General features: G+C 31.9%; 1 protein-coding gene across 1 annotated transcript in view; it reads right to left on the bottom strand.

The window, feature by feature from the left end:
- Positions 1 to 4,200: 4,200 nt before the first annotated feature.
- The window catches only part of LOC114327359 (uncharacterized), a 36,457-nt gene continuing 15,433 nt past the window's right edge, over positions 4,201 to 25,224 (bottom strand). The window contains exons 7-11 of the mRNA XM_050656033.1: positions 20,358 to 20,700; positions 14,790 to 15,015; positions 12,876 to 13,988; positions 8,547 to 8,804; positions 4,201 to 4,545 (exon numbers count right to left, since the gene is read on the bottom strand). Coding sequence (XP_050511990.1) covers positions 4,250 to 4,545; positions 8,547 to 8,804; positions 12,876 to 13,988; positions 14,790 to 15,015; positions 20,358 to 20,700 — 2,236 coding nt within the window. The 3' untranslated portion in view covers positions 4,201 to 4,249. The remainder of the gene's footprint in view (positions 4,546 to 8,546; positions 8,805 to 12,875; positions 13,989 to 14,789; positions 15,016 to 20,357; positions 20,701 to 25,224) is intronic.

Raw genomic sequence — 25,224 nt, 5'->3', positions numbered from 1 at the left:
ATAACAGAAAATATTACTAATAAGATTTGAACTAGGTGCAGAGCTACAACAAATGTTAAAAATTACCTTCTTTAAAGGTTACAGAAGAATTTTATATTCATCATTGGCGCGCGTACGGGTAATGGTCTGAATTTTTTTAAGAAAAAAAATAGTACGCCACTGAGATATGTCAAACTAAAACTCATTTTTGAATTTCTCGTTCAATTTACGACAAAAAATCTTCCTTGCCTTTTTTTCATACAAGGCGCCGTTTTTATACAAAAAAATAAAACATCTTAGCGCTTACAAAGTATTTGAGGTAGTTTCCATATGCAGAGAAACTTAGTTCAAATACTTTGTAAACGTTAAGATGTTTTATTTATTTTTTGAAAATAATTTTTTATGAAAAAAAAAGCAGGACAGATTTTTTGTCGTAAATTAAACCAGCAATTCAAAAATTATTTTTAATTTGACATATCTCAGTGGCGTACTATTTTTCTCTTAAAAAATTCAGACCATTGCCCGTACGCGAGCCAATGATGAATATAAAATTCTTCTGTAACTTCTAAAGGAGGTCATTTTTAACATTTATTGTAGCTCTGCACTTAGTTAAAATCTTATTAGTAATATTTTCTGTTATTGTTCCAGTTTAATATTATTATATTGGATATTTCTTGATAATGTATTAAAAAATGAAAAATATGCGTCAAGATGTTTTATTTTTCTGCATAAAAACGGTGCACCATATGAAAAAAAGGCAAGAAAGTTTTTTTTATCACAAATTAGACGTGAAATTTAAAAATAATTTTTAATTCGAAATATCTCAATGGCGTACTATTTATTTCTTTCAAAAAATTCAGACCATTACCCGTAGGCACGCCAATGATGAATACAAAATTCTTAATTGTATGTCAAAAAATGCGAAATAACTACCTTCTAAAACTCACTAAATTTCATTTTCATAGCTCAACTGGACTCTCAAGTATTGCAACAGAGCAATACATAAATTGGCAGTTTGAAATAAAAATTTCAACACCCCGTATCTCGGAAACGAAGCATTTGCGGATATATGTTTATAGAGCAAACCAGCATTATTTTTTCATGTAGAATTAGCCCTTAAAATGTTTCATACTTATTTACTAACACCCTGTATATTTTACCTTCTATTTTATCCTTCATAATCAAACGCAGCAGACTAAAACGAGGACCTCTTACTACATGACCGAAATATTCAAGCTTTCTCCTCTTAATTGTCTGTATAATTTCTACCCTCTTATTAACCCTATCAAGGACTTCAATATTGCTAATTTTATCTTTCCATGATATTCGTAGCATTCTTCGATAACACTACCAACGCTCAATAGCTTCCAATCTCTAATTGCTTCAATGTCCAGGCCTAAAATATGTAGAGCAAAGTTGTGGAAACGTAGCAGTGCAACAACCTTATCCTTAGATCCATTCCTAAGTCTCTACTACATAATAGATGTTTCATTTTGACGAATTTTGCCCTTGCTATTTGTATACGGCTTTTAATCTCTTGTATTTGTTCTGCGTTTTGACTAACCAATGTTCCTAATAGATATTTGTATTTGTCTACCCTTCTTATCTGGATATTATTAATATGGAGTATCTCGTTGTCTTTTGGGTGTTTTATAATGACCATGCATTTTGTTTCCATGAAGTTCATTTTAATATAGTATTATAGTATAGTTGATCAAAAAAATGGCATAACCCAGACATCCAAAGTGAAAGTTATCCTTCAACACCAAATTGTTCTATATGGTTCACACAAAGTCCAGAAAAAAGTCACACCATTTTAAGCGTCGGGTTTGGGGGGGGGGGGGAGAGGGGGGAGAAATTAGTAAATTCGTAGTTTTTTACGTTTTTCGTCAATATTTCTAAAACTATACGGTTTAGCGAACAACCTTCTATACAAAATTGTTCTACATTAAATTTGACATAAAAAAGGCTCTATGCATAATCTTTCTAAAATGCATGGTTCCAAAGTTACGGAGGTAGTATAGTATAACTGGTCCAAAAAAGGCCTAACCCAAACATCCAAAGTAAAAGTTTTCCTCCAACACCAAATTATTCTGTAAGGTCCACATATTATTCAGTAGAAAGTTACACCATTTTGAGCGTCCGGTTTGGGGGGCAGATGGGGGAGAAGTCGATAAATTAGTAGTTTTTGTACGTTTTTCGTCAATATTTCTAAAACTATGCTTTAGAGTAAACAATGTTATATACAAAAATGATCTACATGAAATTTAAAACAAAAAAACCTTGTATACATAATTGTTATTAACATCAACGGTTCCAGAATTACGGAGGGTGAAAAGTCAAGGTTTTCGATACTTTTTATATTTTTTGCGCAATGTATGGTATAACTATACCAAATACCCAGACATCCAAATTGAAAGTTATCTTTTAACACCAAATTGTTCTATATGGTCCACATAATGTTCAGAAAAAAGTCACACCATTTTGAGCTTCGGGTTTGGGGGGAGAGGGGGGAGAAATCGGTAAATATAAAAAGTATCAAAAACCTCCAATTTTCACCCTCCGTAACTCTGGAACCGTTGATTTTATAACAATTATGTATAGAACCTTTTTTGTTTTAAATTTTATGTAGAACATTTTTCTATAGAAAATTCTTTACGCTAAAGCATAGTTTTAGAAACATGGACGAAAAACGTAAAAAAACTACTAATTTACCGATTTCTCCCCCATCTCCCCCCCAAACCGGACGCTCAAAATGGTGTAACTTTTTACTAAACAATATGTGGACCATACAGGGTGTCCCAGACTAATTTACCCAAGCTATATCTCTTAAACGAATAGAGATTTTCGAATGGGACAAAAAGTTGTCTATTCTACTTGTAATACACTTTAATATGGCGTAGAAAAAAATCATCCCCTAAATATTCATCTTTTAGTTACAACCCCTAACTTTAATTTTTTTAATAGCAGCCTGTATATTTTTTGATAGTTTTGGATGTGGTCTTCTATCGTCTATTTAACACATTTTTTGAAAATAAAATCGGTTCGTAAATAACCAAGAAAATATCAGTTAAGTTTTGTTAATTATGTGTCCCAGACTAATTTATCCAGGCTATATTTCTTAAACGAATAGATATTTTCGAATGGGACAAAAACTGATCTATTACATTTGTAATACACTTTAATATGGCGTAGAAAAAAAATTATCCCCTAAATATTCATCCCTTAGTTACAACCCTTAACTTAATTTTTTTTTAAATAGCATCCTGTAAGTTAGGGATGAATATTTAGGGGATGAATTTAGATCAGTTTTTGTCCCATTCGAAAATCTCTATTCGTTTAAGAAATATAGCCTATATAAATTAGTTTGGGACACACAATTAACAAAAATTAACTGATAGTTTCTAGGTTATTTACGAACCGGTTATATTTTCAAAAAATGTGTTTAATAGACGATAAAAGACCACATCCAAAACTATAAAAAAATATACAGGGTGCTATTAAAAAAATTAAAGTTAGTGGTTGTAACTAAGGGATGAATATTTAGTGGATGATTTTTTTATACGCCATATTAAAGTGTATTACATGTAGAATATATCACTTTTTGTCCCATTCGAAAATCTCTATTCGTTTAAGAGATATAGCGTAGGTAAATTAGTTTGGGACACCCTGTATAGAACAATTTGGTGTTGAAGGAAAACTTTTATTTTGGATGTCTGGGTTAGGCCTTTTTTGGACCAATTATACTATACTACCTCCGTAACTTTGGAACCGTTCATTTATGAGGGTTATGCGTAGGGCCTTTGTTATTTCAAATTTAATGTAGAACAGTTTTGTATAGAGGCTAAACCGCATAGTTTTAGAAATATGGACGAAAAACGTAAAAAACTACGAATTTACAGATTTCTCCCCCTCTCCCCCCCAAACCCGACGCTCAAAATGGTGTGACTTTTTTCTGAACATTATATGGACCATATAGAACAATTTGGTGTTGGAGGATAACTTTCACTTTGGATGTCTGGGTTTGGGTCTAACTATACCATACTAATACCATATATGGTACATCTCGACTGGACTAGTATATTTCTTCTCTTTTATTTATTAGATGACAACCGCCCATAGAGGTATCAATCCGTCAATGAATTGCATAGCAGAAGCAGAATTGCTTATAAAGAGGAAAAAGAAAAAGAAGAAGAAGAAACTGAATAAGAAACTACAATGTTAGCAAAAACCTAGAAAGGTTTTTAATAATATCTATTTACAATTAACATTAATAATAAATATCGTCTTCATCCATTTGATTTCTTAAATAGCCACGCGAAGCACAGCCACATGGAGGTCCATATTGTCCATTAAAAGTATCCTTATCCTCCTTTTTGCTCTTTCCCATAAACGGAGTCAGCAAACTTTTGTGCATTACCATAGATGTGGATACTACGTCATCTTCATCAGCATTTTGGGGCCGCTGAAATGCTTCCTGTGGGGTAGTATGAATGCCATTGTCAGTGAAGTGTTCATGGAATGTTTGCTCAAACATATCTGGACTTGATGCTCCTAATAAAGTTTCTAAAAATTAACAATGAGAAATGCAAGCGGCTGAAAGAAAATATATAGGGTGGAAGGCACTTGTGGAATAAAATTATTTCTGTCCTTGTTTAAAAAAAAATATAAAAATGCTGAAACCCGTCGATTTTTAAATAAAAATGTGCACTTTTTAAACATAAGCTTAAACGTACAGGGTGATCCTTGCAAGTCTAACAGACTCCATAAGCTTTATTTTTAATAGAACACCCTGTATATTCTTATATTTTTAAAAGCTTTTTAACAACCTGATTTTAACAAACTATATCATGTAGGGTGTATTATGAATAATAAAGGGTGTAATTTTAAAATTAAAGAGTATGGAAACCACTTATGGAATAAAATTGTTTGTGTCTTTATTTTAAAAAATTATAAAAAATACTGGGACATATCAACTTTTAAATTCTAATGAGCGCTTTACAAACATAAATTAAAATATACAGAGTGATTCACGCAAGTACAGCATAGTCCATGATCTTTAATTTTAATGGATCACCCTATATATTTTTATATTTTTAGAATCTGCTAAACAACCTCATACCAAAAAAGTGTATACCTATTATGTAGGGCCTATTATGAATAATACAAGGTAAAATTTTAGAATTATGTGTAATTTTCGGCAATATATTAAATACCTACATAAAATTTTAAAATTAATCATTTATTATGCTTTAAATAATGGTAAATATTTTAAATGAGCTAAATAAAGGCATCAATTTTCTAAACTAAGTATTAAATCTATTGGGTTTTGTATTTAATGCCTTGACAAAATTTATAAATAATTTCAAAATTTCACCTTGTATTATTCACAATGAACCCTACATAATACACTTGATATGAGGTTGTTTAGCAGATTCTAAAAATATAAAAATGTACAGGGTGATCCATTAAAACTAAAGATCATGGACTATGCTGTACTTACGTGAATCACCCTGTATATTTAAATTTATGTTTGTAAAGCGCTCATTTGAATTTAAAAGTTGACGTGTCCCAGTATTTTTTATAATTTTTTAAAATAAGGACACAAACAATTTTATTCCATCAGTGGTTTCCATATTTGTTAATTTCAAAATTTCACCCTGTATTATTAATAATACACCCTACATGATATAGTTCTTTGAAATCAAGTTGTTAAGCAGCTTTTAAAAATATAACAATATACAAGGTGTTCCATTAAAAATAAAGCATATGGACTCTGCTAGACTTGCAAGGATCACCTTGTATATTTAAATTTATGTTTAAAAAGTGCACATTTTTATTTAAAAATCGACGGGTCTGAGCGTTTTTGATAATTTTTTGATACAATGACAGAAATAATTTTATTCCATAAGTGCCTTCCACACTATACCGGGTGTCCACTTATATTTTCCCCCATTTTAACTGCCTATAACTTCTAAACGGCTCAAGATAGAAATATGCGGTTTTCGCTGAAATGTTTTATTTTAGTAAAAGTTTTGTCTGAATGGATTGAATTTTTTATATCGCTTTCAAATACGAAAAAAATTGCGGATTTTTGAAAAAAACGTTGTTGACTTTTTTTTAATGGAACACCCAGTATATTTTTTTGTCAATTGAAAGAAAGGCTATTCACCTATCCAGCAATATAAAGCTTTTCAAAATCGGTTGTCAAATCACTGAGTAATTAATTTTTAAAATGAGGAATGCAACGTGGATATCACATACCTAAATAACATAACTGAGCAAAATGATATTATGTTATGTGACTTCCACATTGCATCTCTCATTTTAAAAAGTAATTGCTCAGTCATTTAGCAACCGATTTTAAAAAAATTTATATCGCTGGATAGGTAAATGATCTTTTTTTCAAGACATAAAAAAATATACTTAGTGTTTTAATAAAAAAAGTCAACAACGTTTTTTTTCAAAAATCCGCCATTTTTTATTTAAAAGCGATATAAAAAATGGTCACTTACCTAAAAACTTGAAAAAACGGTCATTTATCTATCCAGCGATATAAAATTTTTTAAAATCGGTTGTCAAATGCCTGAGCAATTAATTTTTAAAATGAGAGATGCAATGTGGAAATCACATAACTTGATTAGTTATGTTATTTAGGTATGTGATATCCACGTTGCACCTCTCATTTTAAAAATTAATTACTCAGTGATTTGACAACCGATTTTCAAAATCTTTATATCGCCTAGATAGATGAATGACCTTTCTTTCAATTTACAAAAGAATATACTGGGTGTTCCATTAAAAAAAATCAACAACGTTTTTTTCAAAAATCCGCCATATTTTATTTCGTATTTGAAAGCGATATAAAAAATTCAATCCATTCAGACAAAACTTTTACTAAAATAAAACATTTCAGTGAAAAACGCATATTTTTATCTTGAGCCGTTTAGAAGTTATAGGCAGTTAAAATGGGGGAAAATATAAGTGGACACCCGGTATAAGAAGAGTAAAAGTAAAATATATGTTTTACGTCTAATTCTGAATAAAAATGTTATTAACCTTATCCAAAGCCACTGACCAAAAATAAACATAAACCATTATTAACCCTGAAATGTTAGTGCTGTTGCAATGCTTTCATGTGTATAAAACATTGACCAAAATCAGAACCCATTCGTATTTGTTATTAGACGTGAATATGTCGAAATAGTGTTAGATAGATCAGTACTTCAAACAGTAGTGTTAGATAGAAAAGATCCATAGGTAGAAGAAGAATTTCCTGGCTGAGAAACTTAAGAGAGTGGTATGGTTGCAGCTCAGTAGATCTTTTAAGAGCAGCCGCCAATAAGGTACGGATAGCTGTGATGATAGCCAACCTCCGATAGGAGAAGGAACTACAAGAAGAAGAAGAAGAAGAAGAGCAGTACTGTTATTTCTTGATAGTCGTGGTTCGCCACCGTTTTATATTATAAATATACGTTATTAAACTGAAGATGTTGACTATGACTTTATTTATAATGTAGAATTGTAAATATTGTACCTTCATTTTTAAAACTCCTGTATATAATTTTTCTTAATTATTATTACGAAAACGAAATAAGAGTCTCACGCATAAGAACACATGTGCGGATTAGCTTGGGGATCGGGAATCGGAGTTAGCTGAGACGCAAGATAAACATAAGTAGCAGCCTTGACTAATTTTATTGGTTTTCGTTTATTGGAAAAAGTCGGTACATACTTTGATCCAATTTAAATAGGTTAAAACGGAAAAGGGAGATTAGATATAAGAGAATTTGTTTTAGCGTAGGAATGCGAGAGGCAGTCGATTTTGAGATCCGAATGAGGAAAGAGGTTGTATTTGGCAATAATCGAAAGGACGCGAGGTTTAATACGTAGGTACGTACTTATATATTGACAAGCCGGTCATATATTAAGTAGATAAACGCGATTATTTCAAAGACATTTTCTTTTGTGAGAACTCGTAAAATTTTAGTTGCAATTACACAAACACTTTTACATTTCGTCAATTTAATAGTATCTATAATTTAGTTATGTATTTTATTAATTAAAACTGTTAAACATCACACGGACTTTTATTACGATTGTCTTTAACGAATCCTACGTAAATATATAATGTTATTAAACTGAAGATGTTGACTACGACTTTATTTAACATAGTACCAAAAGGCAGTTTAAATACCAACCTTCTGCCTTTATTTACCATAAAAGGCATGTCAGGAAAAGGTAAAGTGAGAAGTGAAACAATTGGAAAACAGTTGAATATTGAATCAATGACACAGTTTATAGAAAGAAGACAACTGTGCTGGTTACGATACTTACATAGAATACACAGTAACATACTTGTCAAACGTATAGGGGAAGTAAGAACGACAAAAAAGAGAAGAAGAGGAAGACCTAAACTGACTTCTGACTTGGAATCATCTGATAGGGAAAATACTGCAGCAGAACGGCAAAACATGCAAAGAAGCGAAGGAGATGATAAAAATCAGGAAGGACTGGAAATTTTTTATCTTACATAAAATAAATATATATTGTAATATTCTATTTACCTAACACATGTTGATGATCCGAATTTCTAGGTCCAAGATTAAAATCTGTGGGTAAAAAATTTCCCCTTTCATCAAACCTTTCCAAAAACGCTTCACGTTCTTCTTCCAGATCTGGCATATTCAACGAAAACGGATTATGATGATCGGGTTCGTCAAAGTCTTCGTTGAAATTGTTGAACCCCGGAATGAAAAAGGGATGGGTTAGCCCTGATGGAATGAAACTACTCTGAACGATGTCTTCGTGGTCTGTTGGTGTATCTAGAAAAATCGTATAAGGAAACGTCACAAGAAACTTTCACATTAACGATACTATCGCTAAAATAGTCTCATGAAAATGAACAAAAAACATAAACAGCGCTGATCATGGTAATCAGTGTCCAAGATCCGGCAGGAGAGGCATAAACCAGAAGGATCACAGGGATTCTCATTACGTCAGCAAGTATAAAATCTGCAATTCAACTCAAAACACACAAAAGAATAGATACGTGGAACGTACTAACAAGGAAGAGCTCATAACCTGATAAAGAACTGCTTAAAGATAGGCCTCCTTGGATGCAGTGAGGTTCGATGGTCTAAAATCGGCAGAAGTGTAATAAATAAATACGTCTTTTCAGTGGCGGCTCGTGACATCTGCTATAGGGTGTGCTGCATGAACCACGGCCAATATAAAATAATAGAAATAGAATAACATACGAAAACAAAAACAATAAAATTAGCTTTAATACTAATTAATAGTAACTAATAACGACATGCTATAAAAATCTGATTAACTTACATTTATTGCATTTTTCTAAATTGGAAATTAATACGCCGGTCCTTTTTTGTCGCAAACTTTTCGATTACTTTATCGTTAAAGTTCGGTATTGAAGCGATGAACTTTTTTTCTATCGAGAGTGTGGAAAGGGCTGTTAATCTGTCTTCGCGCATTGAATTTCTTAAAAATGTTTTGATCCGTTTTAAAGTTGAAAAACTACGTTCAGCTTCTGCTGTGGTCATTGGCGTAGTCACCAGAATTTGTATCAACTTTTTGGTTTCTGTTAATGTGTCCTCTAAATTATTAGAAATTATAAATTTTAGTAAAGGCACTGCACCTTTTAATGTTCTACACTCGATATTGGAATACAAAACTGACAGTTCTGTTCGCAAACGGTTTTTATCAAAGAAGTTATAAGCTGTACAAGTTAAATCCAATTCATTTTCAGGAAACTTATTATTATATTTTTCGAAATGTTCTGAAGATAAAAGTGTTGCGGCAACTAGATGATTTGTATATGCAAACCGTTCTTTTGCATTGTTTATAATAACATCACAAACTTCTAGACAGGCAATACGGTGATCCTGTTGGCTGTTATTTGGGCGTTTCCTTTTTTGGACACTAGGCGCCGCATTTAAATTTGAAGCTTGATGTATGATAGGGTCTATTTTATTTCGGACATTGTTAATACTTTGCTCAAAAACATGTATAGCTTTCTGTGCTTCGGTTGGGTCCATGTTCTTTTTTTGAAGATTATTGTACAAAACGTCAACATGTGGCATAATATAATGAAAAACAGTCAGCCAGAAAGTAAAATTTTGATCTTCCAGAATACGTCTAAGTCCTCTTGCTTCCTTGGAAGTAATAGCATTTGACTCTTCTTCTAGTTGCTCCATACACTCAATAATAAAGTCTCTATATTCGTAAACGACATTTACTGTACGAATATTGAAATTCCAGCGTGTAGGGATTGAACGAGGAATATTTTTTCCAACTATTTGATTTAAGACAGCTATTCTTTGAGGTGAATGACTAAAAAATCCAGGTATATCATGTAAATCTCCAAAAAATACGCGTACTTGGGAATTAATAGAACATGCTCTTGACATTATTAGATTCAATTGATGGGCGTAACAGTGCACAAAATGAGCAGTTTCATATTTTCTCTTAATTATTGTTTGCACTCCGCCATGTATCCCACTCATAACAGCTGCTAAGAATTTCTAAACACGGCACAGATGCAACGGTCACGAATAACTGTCGTGAATTGCAGCTCGCAAACACATTTCCGAGGCCGTTAATCAGCCGATTGCCGAAGCACATCGGCTAAGATCGCCGTTTGCCTAATAAATGCATTTTACCGCTGCCAGTGTTTCGGTTGTTATCGACGCGGCTTCACTGGAGCAGCAAATACGTAAAAAGATTGCTTCACTGGAGCACCAAATACGTAAAAAAATTATACGGTTTCACTAGAGGAGTAAATACGTAAAAAAATAATATTAATCATCGTTGTTGGTGAATTATTATTAACAGTTGATGTTTAATATGATAATATGGCAGATTTGAAATAAAACTATATTAATTATTCTTTAATAATTAAGATTTGCTATGGTTGTTTGGTAGTTCTGCAGCTCAGCAGCACATAAAGAAAAGCCGCCACTGCGTCTTTTATTACGCTAGAGTTAAAACTCCACAAAATCTCTACGGAGTAGCTACACAGAGGAAGGAATAGACAGCTTTTCTAATGAATTAGACAAGTTAATGTTATTTTAGGTGACTTCAATGCGAAGGTAGGTAAAGAAAGAGATGGAGAAGTAGTAGGCGAATATGGAATAGAAACACGTAATGAGAGAGGAAAGAGGCTAGTTGTTTTGCAAGGAGCTAATTATTAAGAACACATGGTACAAACTACCAGTCTAAAATATATACACTTAGAAAGCCCCTAGAGATGAAGGTGAGAAAATAGTAAGAAACCAGATTGACTAGAAATAAAGGAGAAGAAGAAGAAAATTTATAAACCAAAGATTCTGTAACGTCATAATATCGACTAAAGCTTACCCAGGAGCAGATATAACAAGTGACCACAAGCTTGTTTAGCAGACATGAAACTCATACTGAAGAAAATAAAAACAGCCACAGAACAGCTAGAATTAATCAAATCTAAGAAATTTAAGTCTAAAAGAAGCTGATCTTTGCCAAGAGATCAAAGAACAAATATACAACGTAGTTCAGAGACTAGGACAACTTAACGCTATAGAAAAATGGATAAAGTTAAAGAAGATCCTGAGAAACATCATACAACAACAATTAGAGGGCAATACATCCCCTAAAATCAAACAATGGATAACACAAGAAATAAAGTCATTGATATCGACGACGAAAGAATGGAGACAATAGAACCAAGAGGTAGAAATCTACAATTACCAAAGGGAAATTCAAAAATCAATACAACGTTTAAAAAATGAGGCTACAGTAGCGATCAACAGGTAGCAACAAACGCGTTCCAAGATTGCGGCTCTAATTTTGAATATTTTGTCGAGATATTTGGCACACATATTCGTAATATAATAAAGAATGGCGGTACAGTGCCCAATTTCAGAAATATGTTGGTACGTGGAAATTACTCTAGAACTAAATAAAATATTGAAAAAAGGAGCCTGTACCGCCATTAAGAAGAAAAAAAAATAAACTTTCTTCAAATAAACTTTTTTATCCCATGCCTAGATTTTGTGTAATCTTGGAACTACTAAAATTTTTTATTTCTAACAAGAAATCGAACATATTATAACTAAATAACTAATTAGGCAACATAGAGAAATTATCACTGTCGTTTTGACAAACCTGCGTCAGATTTTCTCTATGTCCTGTTATCTTTATCGATATCTGTTCAGTGCAGTAGTGTGTTAATTTAAGAATTCGTTTTTGCTGTTTCATAGGAAAGTAGTGTTTATTGATAGTTAATTTATTATATATTTTTGTTGTTTTTGTATAAGTTGTTGGCCTCTTTGAAAGAATATATTGTTGTTAATTGTGAGTTAGAGTTATATGTAGGTAGGTAAGTATATTTTACGTAAAAATATTTCGAATTCTAATGCGAGTATATAAAGTTTTAGGAGGATTTTTTATTCTAAAAATATTATCAATAGTTTAACAAAATGGAAAAAGTAAATCAAACGAAAAATAAAGTGAAACCTTCTAAGAAAAAGTCCATTAAAAACCGTGCCAAAATTATGCGAAAATCGAAATTTGTTTCGCTTCACAACAAAAAATTATTATTTATTATTGTTTTATTATTAGATATTTCATGCAAATATCTTTCTAAATACCTATCTTAACATAAAATTTTCACCCATTTTGGTTTATTTTTATAAATATCTATTTATTAATAATAAAATCGTTTTCAATTACTTCCATTTAGCGCGACTATGATATTGTCAAAATATTAATCTTAGATAATGTCAAAGATTACCACTGTTGCCAAAGTTTATGATACTGATCTCCCGAAGTTATATTTTGTTGTTACCTGTTGATCGCTACTGTTTACTCTTAATTTGATTTACAGAAATATCACTTACCTTTTACATCTCTTTTTGTTCTCTTGTTATTAAAATTAATATTTTTAACATCCAGTGGATTGTTCTCTCTTAAATCGTTTAAATTTTCTTTCATCTCTTCTACAAAATCACGAATGTTTTCTACCCCTAAAGTTTTCTTGAGATCATCAACGCCATTTTTTAGGGTTTTCAAGAATTTATCTTTGTTTTTTTCGTCGTCAATCTTGTCTAAAAAATTCTGAAGATTTTTTTCTCTATTGCTTCTAGAGGACAACTTGTGCATCATATGAATACTGTCCAGTTTATTCTTTAACTTTTGCATTTGGTCTGTTCTTTTTTTTCCTTCATTATTATAGAGATTTTGAGTGGCCTTCCTAGAGTTAGCATTGTTAAAAACATCTTCAATTTTATCTAGGACTTGTTGAACATGATCATTTTTTTCTTTTGGAACATTTTTTGTACTTTTGTTTTCAAGATTGTTAAAAGAATTCATTGTATTTTCTACATTTTCCTTCAAATTTTCCATATATTTATTATTTTGGAAACCAATATTATTTCTCGCACTCACGTCTTTATTTTGATTGTTTCCTATACTTTCCAAATTTTTAAACGTTTGTTGAAAATTATTGTTCACAAATTTCTGAATGTTTTTGACATGCTCTGGAATACTCTCATCATTCTTTGTGTTGATTGGTGAGTTGTTATGTCTTGGAAACAGTTCTTTAATGTTTTTTATTACATTTTTGTTTTGATTATCTGCTACTGCATTATGTCTAAAAACATCTTCATTTTTCTTGTGAGCAAACTCTTCGAAATTCTTCAAAACATGTTTAACCTTATCATTCACTTTATTGTGAATATCTCCTAGTTCGTGGCCCTCATTTTTTCGACTGTTATATTTAGGAAAAAGCTCTTTCTTATGGATGATCTTTTCTAAGTTAGTTTTCTTAGGAAAAATCTCTTGAATGTTCTTTAAATGGTGATTCCCCGCAGCATTCCCGATGTTTTTCCAAAAATGTTCAAGATAGTTGTGTTCTGTGTTGGTCCTTGGATCAATTGCATCTGGAGTTGAAGCTGGATTGGAAACTCCAGCAGCATCTAGGAGATGTCCCATTTTGACGAACTCTGTTGTCTCTGAAAATAATTTAATAAAATTAAGAATGTATGTAGCTGGTACAAAGCTGCAAAAGAACTCGCCAGAATCACATGGGTCAACAACCCGACGGAACAGAACAAGAAGAACACGAAAGAACTACAAACAAAGCCAATATAATAAATAAGATAACATATGAAAAAATATTAAAATATTGAGAAATGTAGGTAAAATTATAAAATAAAACAATTATGCAAAAAGCCAAAGACATAAAAACAAGAGCACTGAAGAACCAAAAAGGAGAAAATTAAAATAGGACTGACATGGGCAGCTTACGGAAAACTGAGGAAAGTTTTTAGATCATATTTTCTCATCTGCTTTCAAAGGAAGGTTTTAAATTAATGTGTAGGTACTCCCAGGTCTAACGTATGGAGCAAAAACATTGACCCTTACCAGAAAGGTAATCAATATAAAATATAAGTGCCACAGAGAGCAATGGAGATGTCGATGTTGCATATACATACATATACCTCAGAGTCAGTTTCAAATAAAATAGTAGGAGAAAAACTGGCGTTATGAATGCAGTTAAAAGAATTACAGCAGGATTACAAAGAACATTTTAGAATGGAGACCTAGACACGATGCTTATCGCAGAACATCGCAGAACATCGCAACAAGGTGGTTGGACGACATCAAGTGCATCCACAACTGGATTCAGGGTGCTCAACATTGGATGCAATTGAATTATTTACCGGTGGCCTATGTTCAGTAGTGGGCTCAAAACGGCTGATGATGATAGTGATAATGAAGAATGTAGTAGTGAAGAATTGTTGTAAACTTACGTTGTGTCTCTCCAATGCTTGAATCATGATCTTCTTCACCAAACCTTGAGTTTAAACTAACTTTCTCGTCATCAGATATAACTGGAATGGGACTAACAGTATGCATGAGAATTTCTGGGGTTTGTCTGGCGGTTAATATAGCTTTTTTAGCGTGGTTTGTTATTTCCCCTACGTGGTGAATGGCTTCTTGGCCGGATCTAACTGCATTGCGAATCACATGTCCTACCTAAAATAACAAAAACAACAATATAGGGTAGTAGATCCATATTATCGAGAAATATAGAGACTGCGCAGTAGGCCGGGCCGAAAATCTTTTTTTTTTAATTTTTCTACACGGCTAGTTTCCAAAAGTTGGGACTAGTATTTATATAATCCTAGACCAAATTTGGGCCGGTTTAAAAAATATTTAACCGGGCCCTCTGGCCCTTAAAAATTTTTTTTGGGTCGAAAATTTTCTTTTAAATTCTTGTACAAGGCTAGTTGCTAAAAGTTGTAACTAGTATTTATATAATCCTATACCAAATTTGGGACGATTTAGAAAGTAATCAACCGGGCCCCCCGGCCTTTAAAGAATTTTTATATTGTTAAAAAAAAGGTTTGGGGCTATTAAAAAAGCTTCTGTTGTCATATTTTATTATTAAGCAAAAGAAAGATAATACAGTAGACAGAAAAAATACTTAAGCTTTTAAATGCCGTTTTAGAAGATCTTAACTAAATCTTCAAAGATAATACAGTGCTAGTCATCGACAAAATAAAATTCGGAGAGGAGTTAAGGGAAAAGTCAATATTGAAGGGCTACACTTTGATAAAAGGAAAGATCAAACCATGGTATTCGGAAAGGCGAGACGAATTATGAAAACTAAAGACCATATTTTATAGCTTTAACTGAAGGACCCGGTAGTTTATATTTTGGGTACTTGGATCTTAGACAGTCTCATGTCATAGATATTGTCGAAGGAATATTAGACTACTTACAAAGCCATAATATAGATATAAGCAAATTAGGTGTTATGGGATGTGATGGTTCAAATGAAAATAGGGAATAGGGAAGGTGAAATCATACAAATTATAGAAAGGCAAGTAAATAAACCATTACAGTGGAGTGTACGCCCATTGCACGCTAATGAACTTCCCTTGCGATATTTGCTGCAAAAACTAGATGACCACACAAAAGGTCTCTATTCATAATCTGAGCAGATTGGATCCCTTCTTCCCAATTACGAAAAAAATGCCTGTTATTAAATATAACACCATAGAAGCTGTCCTGCCTCTTGTAAATGAAAATGATCCAAGTTTAGATCAACAGTATTTGTCCAAACTGTCCTAAGCAATAATTGGAGATGGAATATGTTCTCAAAGTTTGGCAGAGAAAAGTCCAGGGAAGATGGCACAAACACGTTGGTTCACGACAGCTAACCGCATTCTTAGAGTTTATGTAGCTACAACTGATCCTTGAGAAAGCTTAAAGATTTTAGCTGAGTTTGTAATACAAGTATATTCACGTATGAGGTTTGAGATAAAAACACAGCCAAAATTGGAATACGGTGCCAGGCATCTATGGAAATCAATGCAGCCTTCGAGAGATTTTCCGAATAATGTCTCATCAATTTATCAATAAAGTTAATTAAGACAATGCTTACTTTGCGCACCCGGAAATCATTCAAATTTGTAGGTTAACAGATTAACGTCAACGTATTAGAGAGGATGCTCTCAGAAGGATTTTAAAATGTAGGAAGGCCGGTATAAAAATTGTGCTTTCATAGTATCCCAAATCCCTAAATCAATTTCGATGCAGAAGATTACATAGATCTCATAGACTGGATGAATAGTATTGTAACAGATCCTCCTCTAATACAGCGTTTAGCAGACGAAGAATAATTGTGTGACATGGTGAAACAAGTTCCAAAGTTTGACAATTTTCCTTGCCATACTCAAGCGGTGGAGAGGTGTGTGAAGATAATTACTGATTCATCAATAAAAGTGTGTGGTGCAGAATCTAGAGATGGTTATATTCGAGCTAAACTTGATGCCAGAAAGAATTAGGCAATATTTGACAGTAAATGTCGACACTATGCTTCAAGGAATGAGTAAGTAAAAATGTTGAGTAAAGAAGGGTGGGCGAGTGGAACTCACCGTGCAGAAAACTCATCGTGGTGAGTTCTGGGTTAAATGAATATACGCAATAATGTTAAATATGTGCATAATAGTTCAATATAAAAACCTTTTGTGCCGAATATTCATTCAAGCAAAAAGCTGCACAGTTCACAGCGCAAAAATAGTAAATAAATATGCATTGGTTAACCCTCTTTTATATTTTTGGTCCTGGGGACCGGTTAAATATTTTTAGATCATGATGAAAATTGTTTAACAGGATAGTAGCATTGATATTAATATCTTAGACACTAGCCCGCTCCAAAAATAAAGCAAAAAAAAATAATTTTTTTAGACCCCCGGGGGCCCGGTCAAAAATAATTTAATTCGGCCTATGTTTGGTACACAGTATTAGGATTACCATACACAACTTTTTTTTACTAGCCCGTTTAAAATTTCCCAAAAAATGTTTTTCTGCCCTTTTTCGGCCCGGCCTACTGCGCAGTCTTCAATTTGTGAAGATAGCGAAACATTGATATGTCTAATTGATTTGTTTATACGTGTAATAATTTTCCGAGGTATTTGAACGTTATATTGAATTGTAGTGAATATATTTGAATTTTATATAATCTAATCTAATCTAATTAATAAATTAAAATAGGAATTTTATTTAACTTTGAAAAATATTTTAAAATGATAATAACTGGCGCCCAACGTGGGCCTCTCATTTAGTGGCCTCAATGTTGGCTCATTTTCAACGAAAACTTTTCGTTTATAAATTTGCAAAAGTCTGTGTGTTATTGCGTTGCCGCTCCTGTAATACTTAGAGCAGGTGTATCGATGGATTCTTATGTAGTTTTGCCTTCTGAATCCAAATCTAAAAACGGCATTTCGATATCTCTAACCGTATTCGAGATAATCGACCTCAAAGTCGAAAATGTGACGTCACAATCCGATTATTTCCTACCGACGACGCACTAAACGTCAGCTCAAATGGTTGGTTAGGAAGTAGGCTACTTTTCAAAAAGCTAAACATCAAACTCAATAAGTTACGAGTAGACTAGTAGTAATTATCTAGTAGTTTTACAAATGTTTGACATTTCTCTTCCAGAATTGAACAAGCGCTGTCGTATTTTTGTGTGACTATAAAAAAATCAATTTATTACCTACCTTCTTACATCTTACATCAAATATCGAATCTTGTGTAATTAAACCATTTATTCCTTTAATTTATTTGTAAATTCAGGTTATATATTGTACCTATATAAATTATTTTTGAAATTAAAAACCATTGACGTAATGCACACCAAGGTACCTATATTATGTAACGTTTGTAATTAATGAATTTGAATAATTTTAACAATATTTGGTTATTTTGAATTATTATTTAATCTCAATTTGTTCAGCAAAGCATAGTTTATTTACATTTGAGTTTGACACTTCGTGAATGTCAAACTAAATTTTAAATTAAGTATTAATAAAACATCAATGACATTTGATAGTGAATTTAATTATTATATAAAATAAATAAGATGTTCAAAAATACAATTTGAGTATATTTTAAAAGCAATAATTTATTAAGTAGGTATATATTTACGAGTATACAGCCTACCCTTTATGATAAATGGACTGTTCTATTTGTTATGAAATTAAAATACAGGGTGTTTAGAAACTCTACCGACAAACGAAGACAGGAGGTTCCTCAGATAATTTTACCCAATTCATCTAGTCCGAAAATGCTTCCTAAAGGAGCTAGAGCTATTTGAAAATGGCGTCTGGTAATTAGTTTATCTTAAATATCTCCAGAACGCTTCTATTTAGAAGAACAAAAATTGGTACACATATTTATCTTCCAGGGATAAATCGATTTTATTAATTGCAAATTTCTAGTACCGGTCATAGGCGTGCGTTTGGGTAGGGCATCAGTTATATTATCGCATAACTTTTTTGTTTTCAATTTTTAAGCACTTTAAAGTCTGGATTATTAAAATGTAAGGCATTATAGTACTAAAAGGTACTCTTACTTTAAGTCGATAGGATACACCGTTTTCTAGAAAAATCGATTTGAAAATTTTTCGTTGTTTGAATATCAAAAAAAATTTCAATAAAAAAAACTATTTAGAAAAACCAAAATTGGTACATTTATTTATATTCCAGAGATGAATCGATTTTATTAATTGTGAATTTCTAGTACCGGTCATATGCGTCCGTTTTGGGTAGATCAACTAGTCTTTAATTTTTAAGGATTTTTGACATTCGATTATTAAATTATGAGGTATTCTAGTATTAAAAGTTAGGTAATCTTGCTTGAAGTTGGTAAAATACACCGTTTTTTTTTTAATTTTCAAAATTTTTTTCAAATTCAGGAAACGAAAAATTTCAGAAAACGGTGTGTCCTACCGACTTAAAGCAAGAGTACCTTTTAGTACTAGAATACCTCAGAATTTAATAATCCAGTATCAAAAGTGCTTAAAAGTTAAAGAGAAAAAAGTTATGCGATAAAATAACCGTTGCCCCACCCAAAACCACCACCCAAAGTCACCATAGATGGAATCGATTTATCTCTGGAAGATAAATATGTGTACCAATTTTCGTTTTTTCTAACTAAAAGCGTTCTGGAGGTATTTAAGAAAAACTAATTACAAGACGCCATCTTCAAAGAGCTCTAGCTCCCTTAGGAAGCATTTTCGGACTAGGTGAATGTGGTTAAATTCTCTTAAAATTATCTGAGGAATCTCCTGTCTTCGTTTGTCGGTGGAGTTTCTGGACACCCTGTATAGTCTGTTCGCTAAACTCGATATAACTGGCTAGTGATTTTAGTAGGTAATTTTTTTGTTTTTTGCGAATTTTGACAAAATTGGCAAAATTACTAATTATTTAGTAATTATTAACTAATTAGTAATTATTATTTTTTGATTATTGACTAAAATCACTTGCCAGTTGTGTCTGAGTTTAGAGAACCGACATTATATGAAATAATATTGTTTGGTATAAAAAAATATGGTCTGATATGTGCAATTCTAATGGAAAAAAATATTTGAAGATTTTTCTCAAATTATGGATACCAACAACATTTTCATTTATAACTATTTTATTTTTAATTTGACGAAGAAAAGTTATTCTTCATAAAAAGCTATTCATGTTCTAAGATTTATGATGCAACCAACATATTATATAGAGTTTTATTAATTTTATACGAGGTATATTAAAATATAAATTTAGATCAAGAGTAAACTACCTTTATAGTTCATAACATTTAAATTAGAATGATATAATTGCACATTAAAACATAATTATTAATTCTAAACTACTTTTCATAATAGCAATTTTCCATATTACGAATTAAAATACGTAAATAAAGAAAGTTTTCGTTATGATAATGCTCGCATTTTCAGCTTGTTTATATTACGTCTATAAAATATTTTAAAAGATTCATTTATTGTGTTAAATTACAAGTTCCCCAAAACCAACACTTACGTTTTGAAAAGTATTCTCTACCAAGACCTGCGGCCAATCCTGTCCTACTCTCTCGCTCTCTCCCTCGCACTCGTCGCCAAATCTGGAAGATATATCAGGATAAGCACTTTCCAATATCGTATTATCCTTGTTTGGGTTATCAACAATATTGTACCCGGAAGGCGCTATGAAATTTTGGTTCGGTATTTTTATGGTGGCAAGCGCCACGTCTTTACAAGAGCCAACAATGTTGCGAATGTGGTACAAGGGAGTATCTTTGTGATCGAGAAGCGTTTTGGCAAACGTGCCAATGTTTTCCACTACTTTCGGTACGTCTACTTTTAGTGTGGGATCCGTTAAGAGGCTAAAAGCAGGAGTAAAAAACAAGTGAGTGTTAACAATATTTCTCTACGAAAGGTTAAATAATATAACAATAAGAAAATGTTTTAAACTATTTGTTTTTTTCTGATTATATTGCGATTAGTGTAAAAGACGGAAAAGAATTATTAGTAAATTTTGTTCATGTAAGACCTTCAGAGTTTATGTAGTATTTTTTCTTCTTCATGTACTGTGTACTTTCAGAACGTTGGCTATCATCATAGCCTTCTTCATCCCCCCATAGTCAGATCATCATCATCTTAATTTTAGTTACTGCTACCCTAAATAACATGCTTGTATCAAGTCCATAACAAACTCGAAAGTTCTTTAACCATGAAATCTTTCTTCGTTCTGGAGTGTATTTGCCTATTTTTAATATTTTTGTACCAACCTATATTTGGGACCAGTTATTACATGTTCGAAGTATTCCAGCTTCCTCTTCTTGATGCTTTTTATAATCTAAGTAGTCTTGCTGAGACGTTCTAGTATTGTAGAGTGTCGAATCTTCTCCACCCAAGAAACTTTAAAAATTCTTCTATAGCACCACATTTCCAAAGCCTTAAGGCGATTTAGATCACTTTTATGCACAGTCCTAGACTTGTAGTACATTCTTTTACGGTTTTTGCTCTAAATTTTAAAGAACCGCTTGGATGGACATGAAATTTGGCATACGCATAGCTTACATGTTGAAGAAAAAAAGTGATATTGTGCCGATGTGTGCTTTAGTCCTGGGGGTGACTTTCACCCCCTCTTGGGGGTGAAAAAATATATGTCCAAAATAAATCCGGAAATGAGTAAACTGACTAATTTTAAGTAACTTTTGTTCTATAGAGCTTTTTCGCCAAGTCAATACTTTTCCAGTTATTTGCTAGTGAATATGTTCATTTTTCAACAAAATAACCACGTACCAACAAAAAAGTAGGTATTTTGTCGAAAAAAATGTTCTTAACGAAAATATAGCCTGTAAAAAAGTAAAAAGATGCTGTACGCGTTAGGTCTCTGGACCTTGTAGAACCAGAGTTATAGCCAATGAAAAATAGATTAATATTCCCCAAATTTCAAATAGAATATTTCGACGTGAAATACCCAAAAAATTAATGGTAGGGGAGTAAAGTATGCTAAATGTGCAGTCACTCGAGCGCTTTGGGGACCTATTGCGTTGTGAAGAGTAGGTCCTAAAACCAAAAAAAGTTATAACTATTTAGAATGGGAAATAAGCCACAATATTATTAAAAAATGATTTTTATTAACGTTTCGACGCCCAAATCGGGTGCCGTTGTCAAAATACAAAATACTATTAATATAAACAAAAATGTTGTTGCTTAGTAAAAAAAATTCTTCTAATAATTTATTTAATTTGACTCATTTACATCGGCAATTCAGATACATATGATACATTTTAAAGTAGAAGACTTTAAAATGATATTGCCAATATTTATGAGTTGCATTCCTGGGACGACTTTACTGAAAGATAGTTCATTCGATTACATGAAATCAACCCCAACTCAAGAATATCCGTCACAAAAAAATCATAGCATGTGATCTGTCATTAAACAGACAACCACATGCAACGGTGACATTAAAATTCTCGCGTTAGAGATCTCATAGTAAATCACGAGGGAAAACCAGGAAAAACCTCGTGATACTATCCCGACATCGTAAGTATTTGGTCTTACATTTAATTTACTCTCAAAATTAATACCAAATTCTGACTTTACTATAATTTTGTTTAAATTATAAATAATATCAATAATACATGGGTATATAAGTAATACTAAAATATAAAATATGTACTAACTCGACTATTGACTTACTAATTGTGGTATTTTCTTTGTATTGACTTCCTCTTTCAGTATGGGTATCCACATCCTACTGCATTCCACCGAGGAATTTGCGACACAATTGGTTTCGTTTAGCATAATTAGAGCCGCTTCTTTGATTTTTCTCTTTTTACTATCTGTTTCTTTCAGGACTATACTTGAATCTCTCCACTGAACTCTATTTGTATAGTAATTATATAATTATATATAATTATATATAATAATAAATAATAATATAATTCAAGTATAGTCCTGAAAGAAACAGATAGTAAAAAGAGAAAAATCAAAGAAGCGGCTCTAATTATGCTAAACGAAACCAATTGTGTCGCAAATTCCTCGGTGGAATGCAGTAGGATGTGGATACCCATACTGAAAGAGGAAGTCAATACAAAGAAAATACCACAATTAGTAAGTCAATAGTCGAGTTAGTACATATTTTATATTTTAGTATTACTTATATACCCATGTATTATTGATATTATTTATAATTTAAACAAAATTATAGTAAAGTCAGAATTTGGTATTAATTTTGAGAGTAAATTAAATGTAAGACCAAATACTTACGATGTCGGGATAGTATCACGAGGTTTTTCCTGGTTTTCCCTCGTGATTTACTATGAGATCTCTAACGCGAGAATTTTAATGTCACCGTTGCATGTGGTTGTCTGTTTAAAGACAGATCACATGCTATGATTTTTTTGTGACGGATATTCTTGAGTTGGGGTTGATTTCATGTAATCGAATGAACTATCTTTCAGTAAAGTCGTCCCAGGAACGCAACTCATAAATATTGGCAATATCATTTTAAAGTCTTCTACTTTAAAATGTATCATATGTATCTGAATTGCCGATGTAAATGAGTCAAATTAAATAAATTATTAGAAGAATTTTTTTTACTAAGCAACAACATTTTTGTTTATATTAATAGTATTTTGTATTTTGACAACGGCACCCGATTTGGGCGTCGAAACGTTAATAAAAATCATTTTTTAATAATATTGTGGCTTATTTCCCATTCTAAATAGTTAAAATTGTAAAAATGCCACAAGAAAATAGCTTCAGAACAACATCAAAAAAAGTTAAGTAAAGTTTTCCATTTTAGTGGGGACTTGTCCATTTTAAATTTAATTTTCCACTTCCAACGATCGTTTTTTAGATTATAAAGCCATCTATCCATAATTCGAAAACATGTTTCGAATAAAAGTTACTTATTTTTAAGTAAGAAATCCAAATTTGCAATACAAAATTGGGGCTCCATTTAAGATTTTAAAGTAACCCCCACCCCACCTCCGTGGGGGTTCGTGTTTGGTGCCATTCGATAGATTTTTCAAAAATATTGAATAAGTGTATTTTTTAGTGTTTCTATCTGATGTTCATTTCGCGAAATATCGCGGGATTTGTATTTAAAATATTAAATTTACCCCCACCCCTCTCCGTGAGAGGTCGTGTTTGGTATCATTCGATAGATTTTTGAAAAATATTGAGTACGTATTTTTTAGTTTTTTGGTCTGTCATTCATTTCGCGGAATACTCGTTTTTTTCTTGTGAAACTTTGAGACTCAGCCATTTCTTTACGCCCCGCTCAAATCGTCAGATTTTTGAAATATACACTGTTTTGCATGTACTTAACTTACCTTATCTTAATCTGACGATTTCGAGTTTTTCTAAGGATATATTTTTTTTTCGACCCTCCCTTAACGAACTCTGCATTAAGAGCCAATATATGGTAGAGGTACATTTTCAGGGTACAAGGTTTCTCCCAATGTAATAATCTGATGCGCTTGAGTAACTGCAAAAATCCCCGCTTGGGCTCCCCTACCATAAGCACTTTTTGTAGAAAACCCATTATAGCTTTTTTAAAGTGTTTAAAAAATCTTTTTTTCTGTTTTTATAAAAAGGCTCTAGCATTAAATTTAAGTAAGTTGCGCTCAAAATAAAGTTGGTCCCTTTTGTTTTGGCAAAAAAAATCGGGAAGACCACCCCCTAATTAGCAACTTAAATGAAATTAATCGTTACCGCTCCACAAATTATTTTACTTTTTGTTGTGTTTATATGATCTGTAAGTTTCATCGATTCAAAGTGCTTATTTTTAAAAAAATTTGGTTTTAAATTAAAATTTTTAAAAATTCTAATTTTGAAAAATATGCTTTTTTTCAAAATAACTTAAAAATTGTTAGAAATACCAAAAATCTCGAAAAACAAAAAAAGTCAGTATTGCTTTTCTGAATATCATGTTTTTTTTTGTTTTTCTGTTAAACAAAATTTTATTAAGATTTGATGTTTCTAAATTTGCATACATTCGTGATCAGTGACTCGTTCAACCCCTTTTAACTACAGCCCTTTCAAAAATAACGACTTTGAACCGATGAAACTTACAGAATATATAAATAATATATACACGAATCAAAAAACTTGTTAAGTCGTAACAATTAAGTTCATTTGAGATACTAAGTAGGGGGTGATTTTCCCGATTTTTTTACCAAAAAAAAGGGACTAATTTTATTTTGAGCGTAACTTGTTTACTTTTGATGCTAAAAATTTTTTTATAAGACAAAAATGAAGCATTTTTTTAACACTTTAAATAAGTTGTAATAAGTTTCCCCGAAATGTGCTTCAATTTTGGTTATTTCATGTTAAAGCATTCCATTTGGAATTTGACGAATATGAACCTATTTTTCATTAGCTATAAC

Source organism: Diabrotica virgifera, chromosome 7, assembly GCF_917563875.1.
Source record: "Diabrotica virgifera virgifera chromosome 7, PGI_DIABVI_V3a".
NCBI lineage: Eukaryota > Metazoa > Arthropoda > Insecta > Coleoptera > Chrysomelidae > Diabrotica > Diabrotica virgifera.
This window is presented reverse-complemented; position numbering and strand designations above follow the sequence as displayed.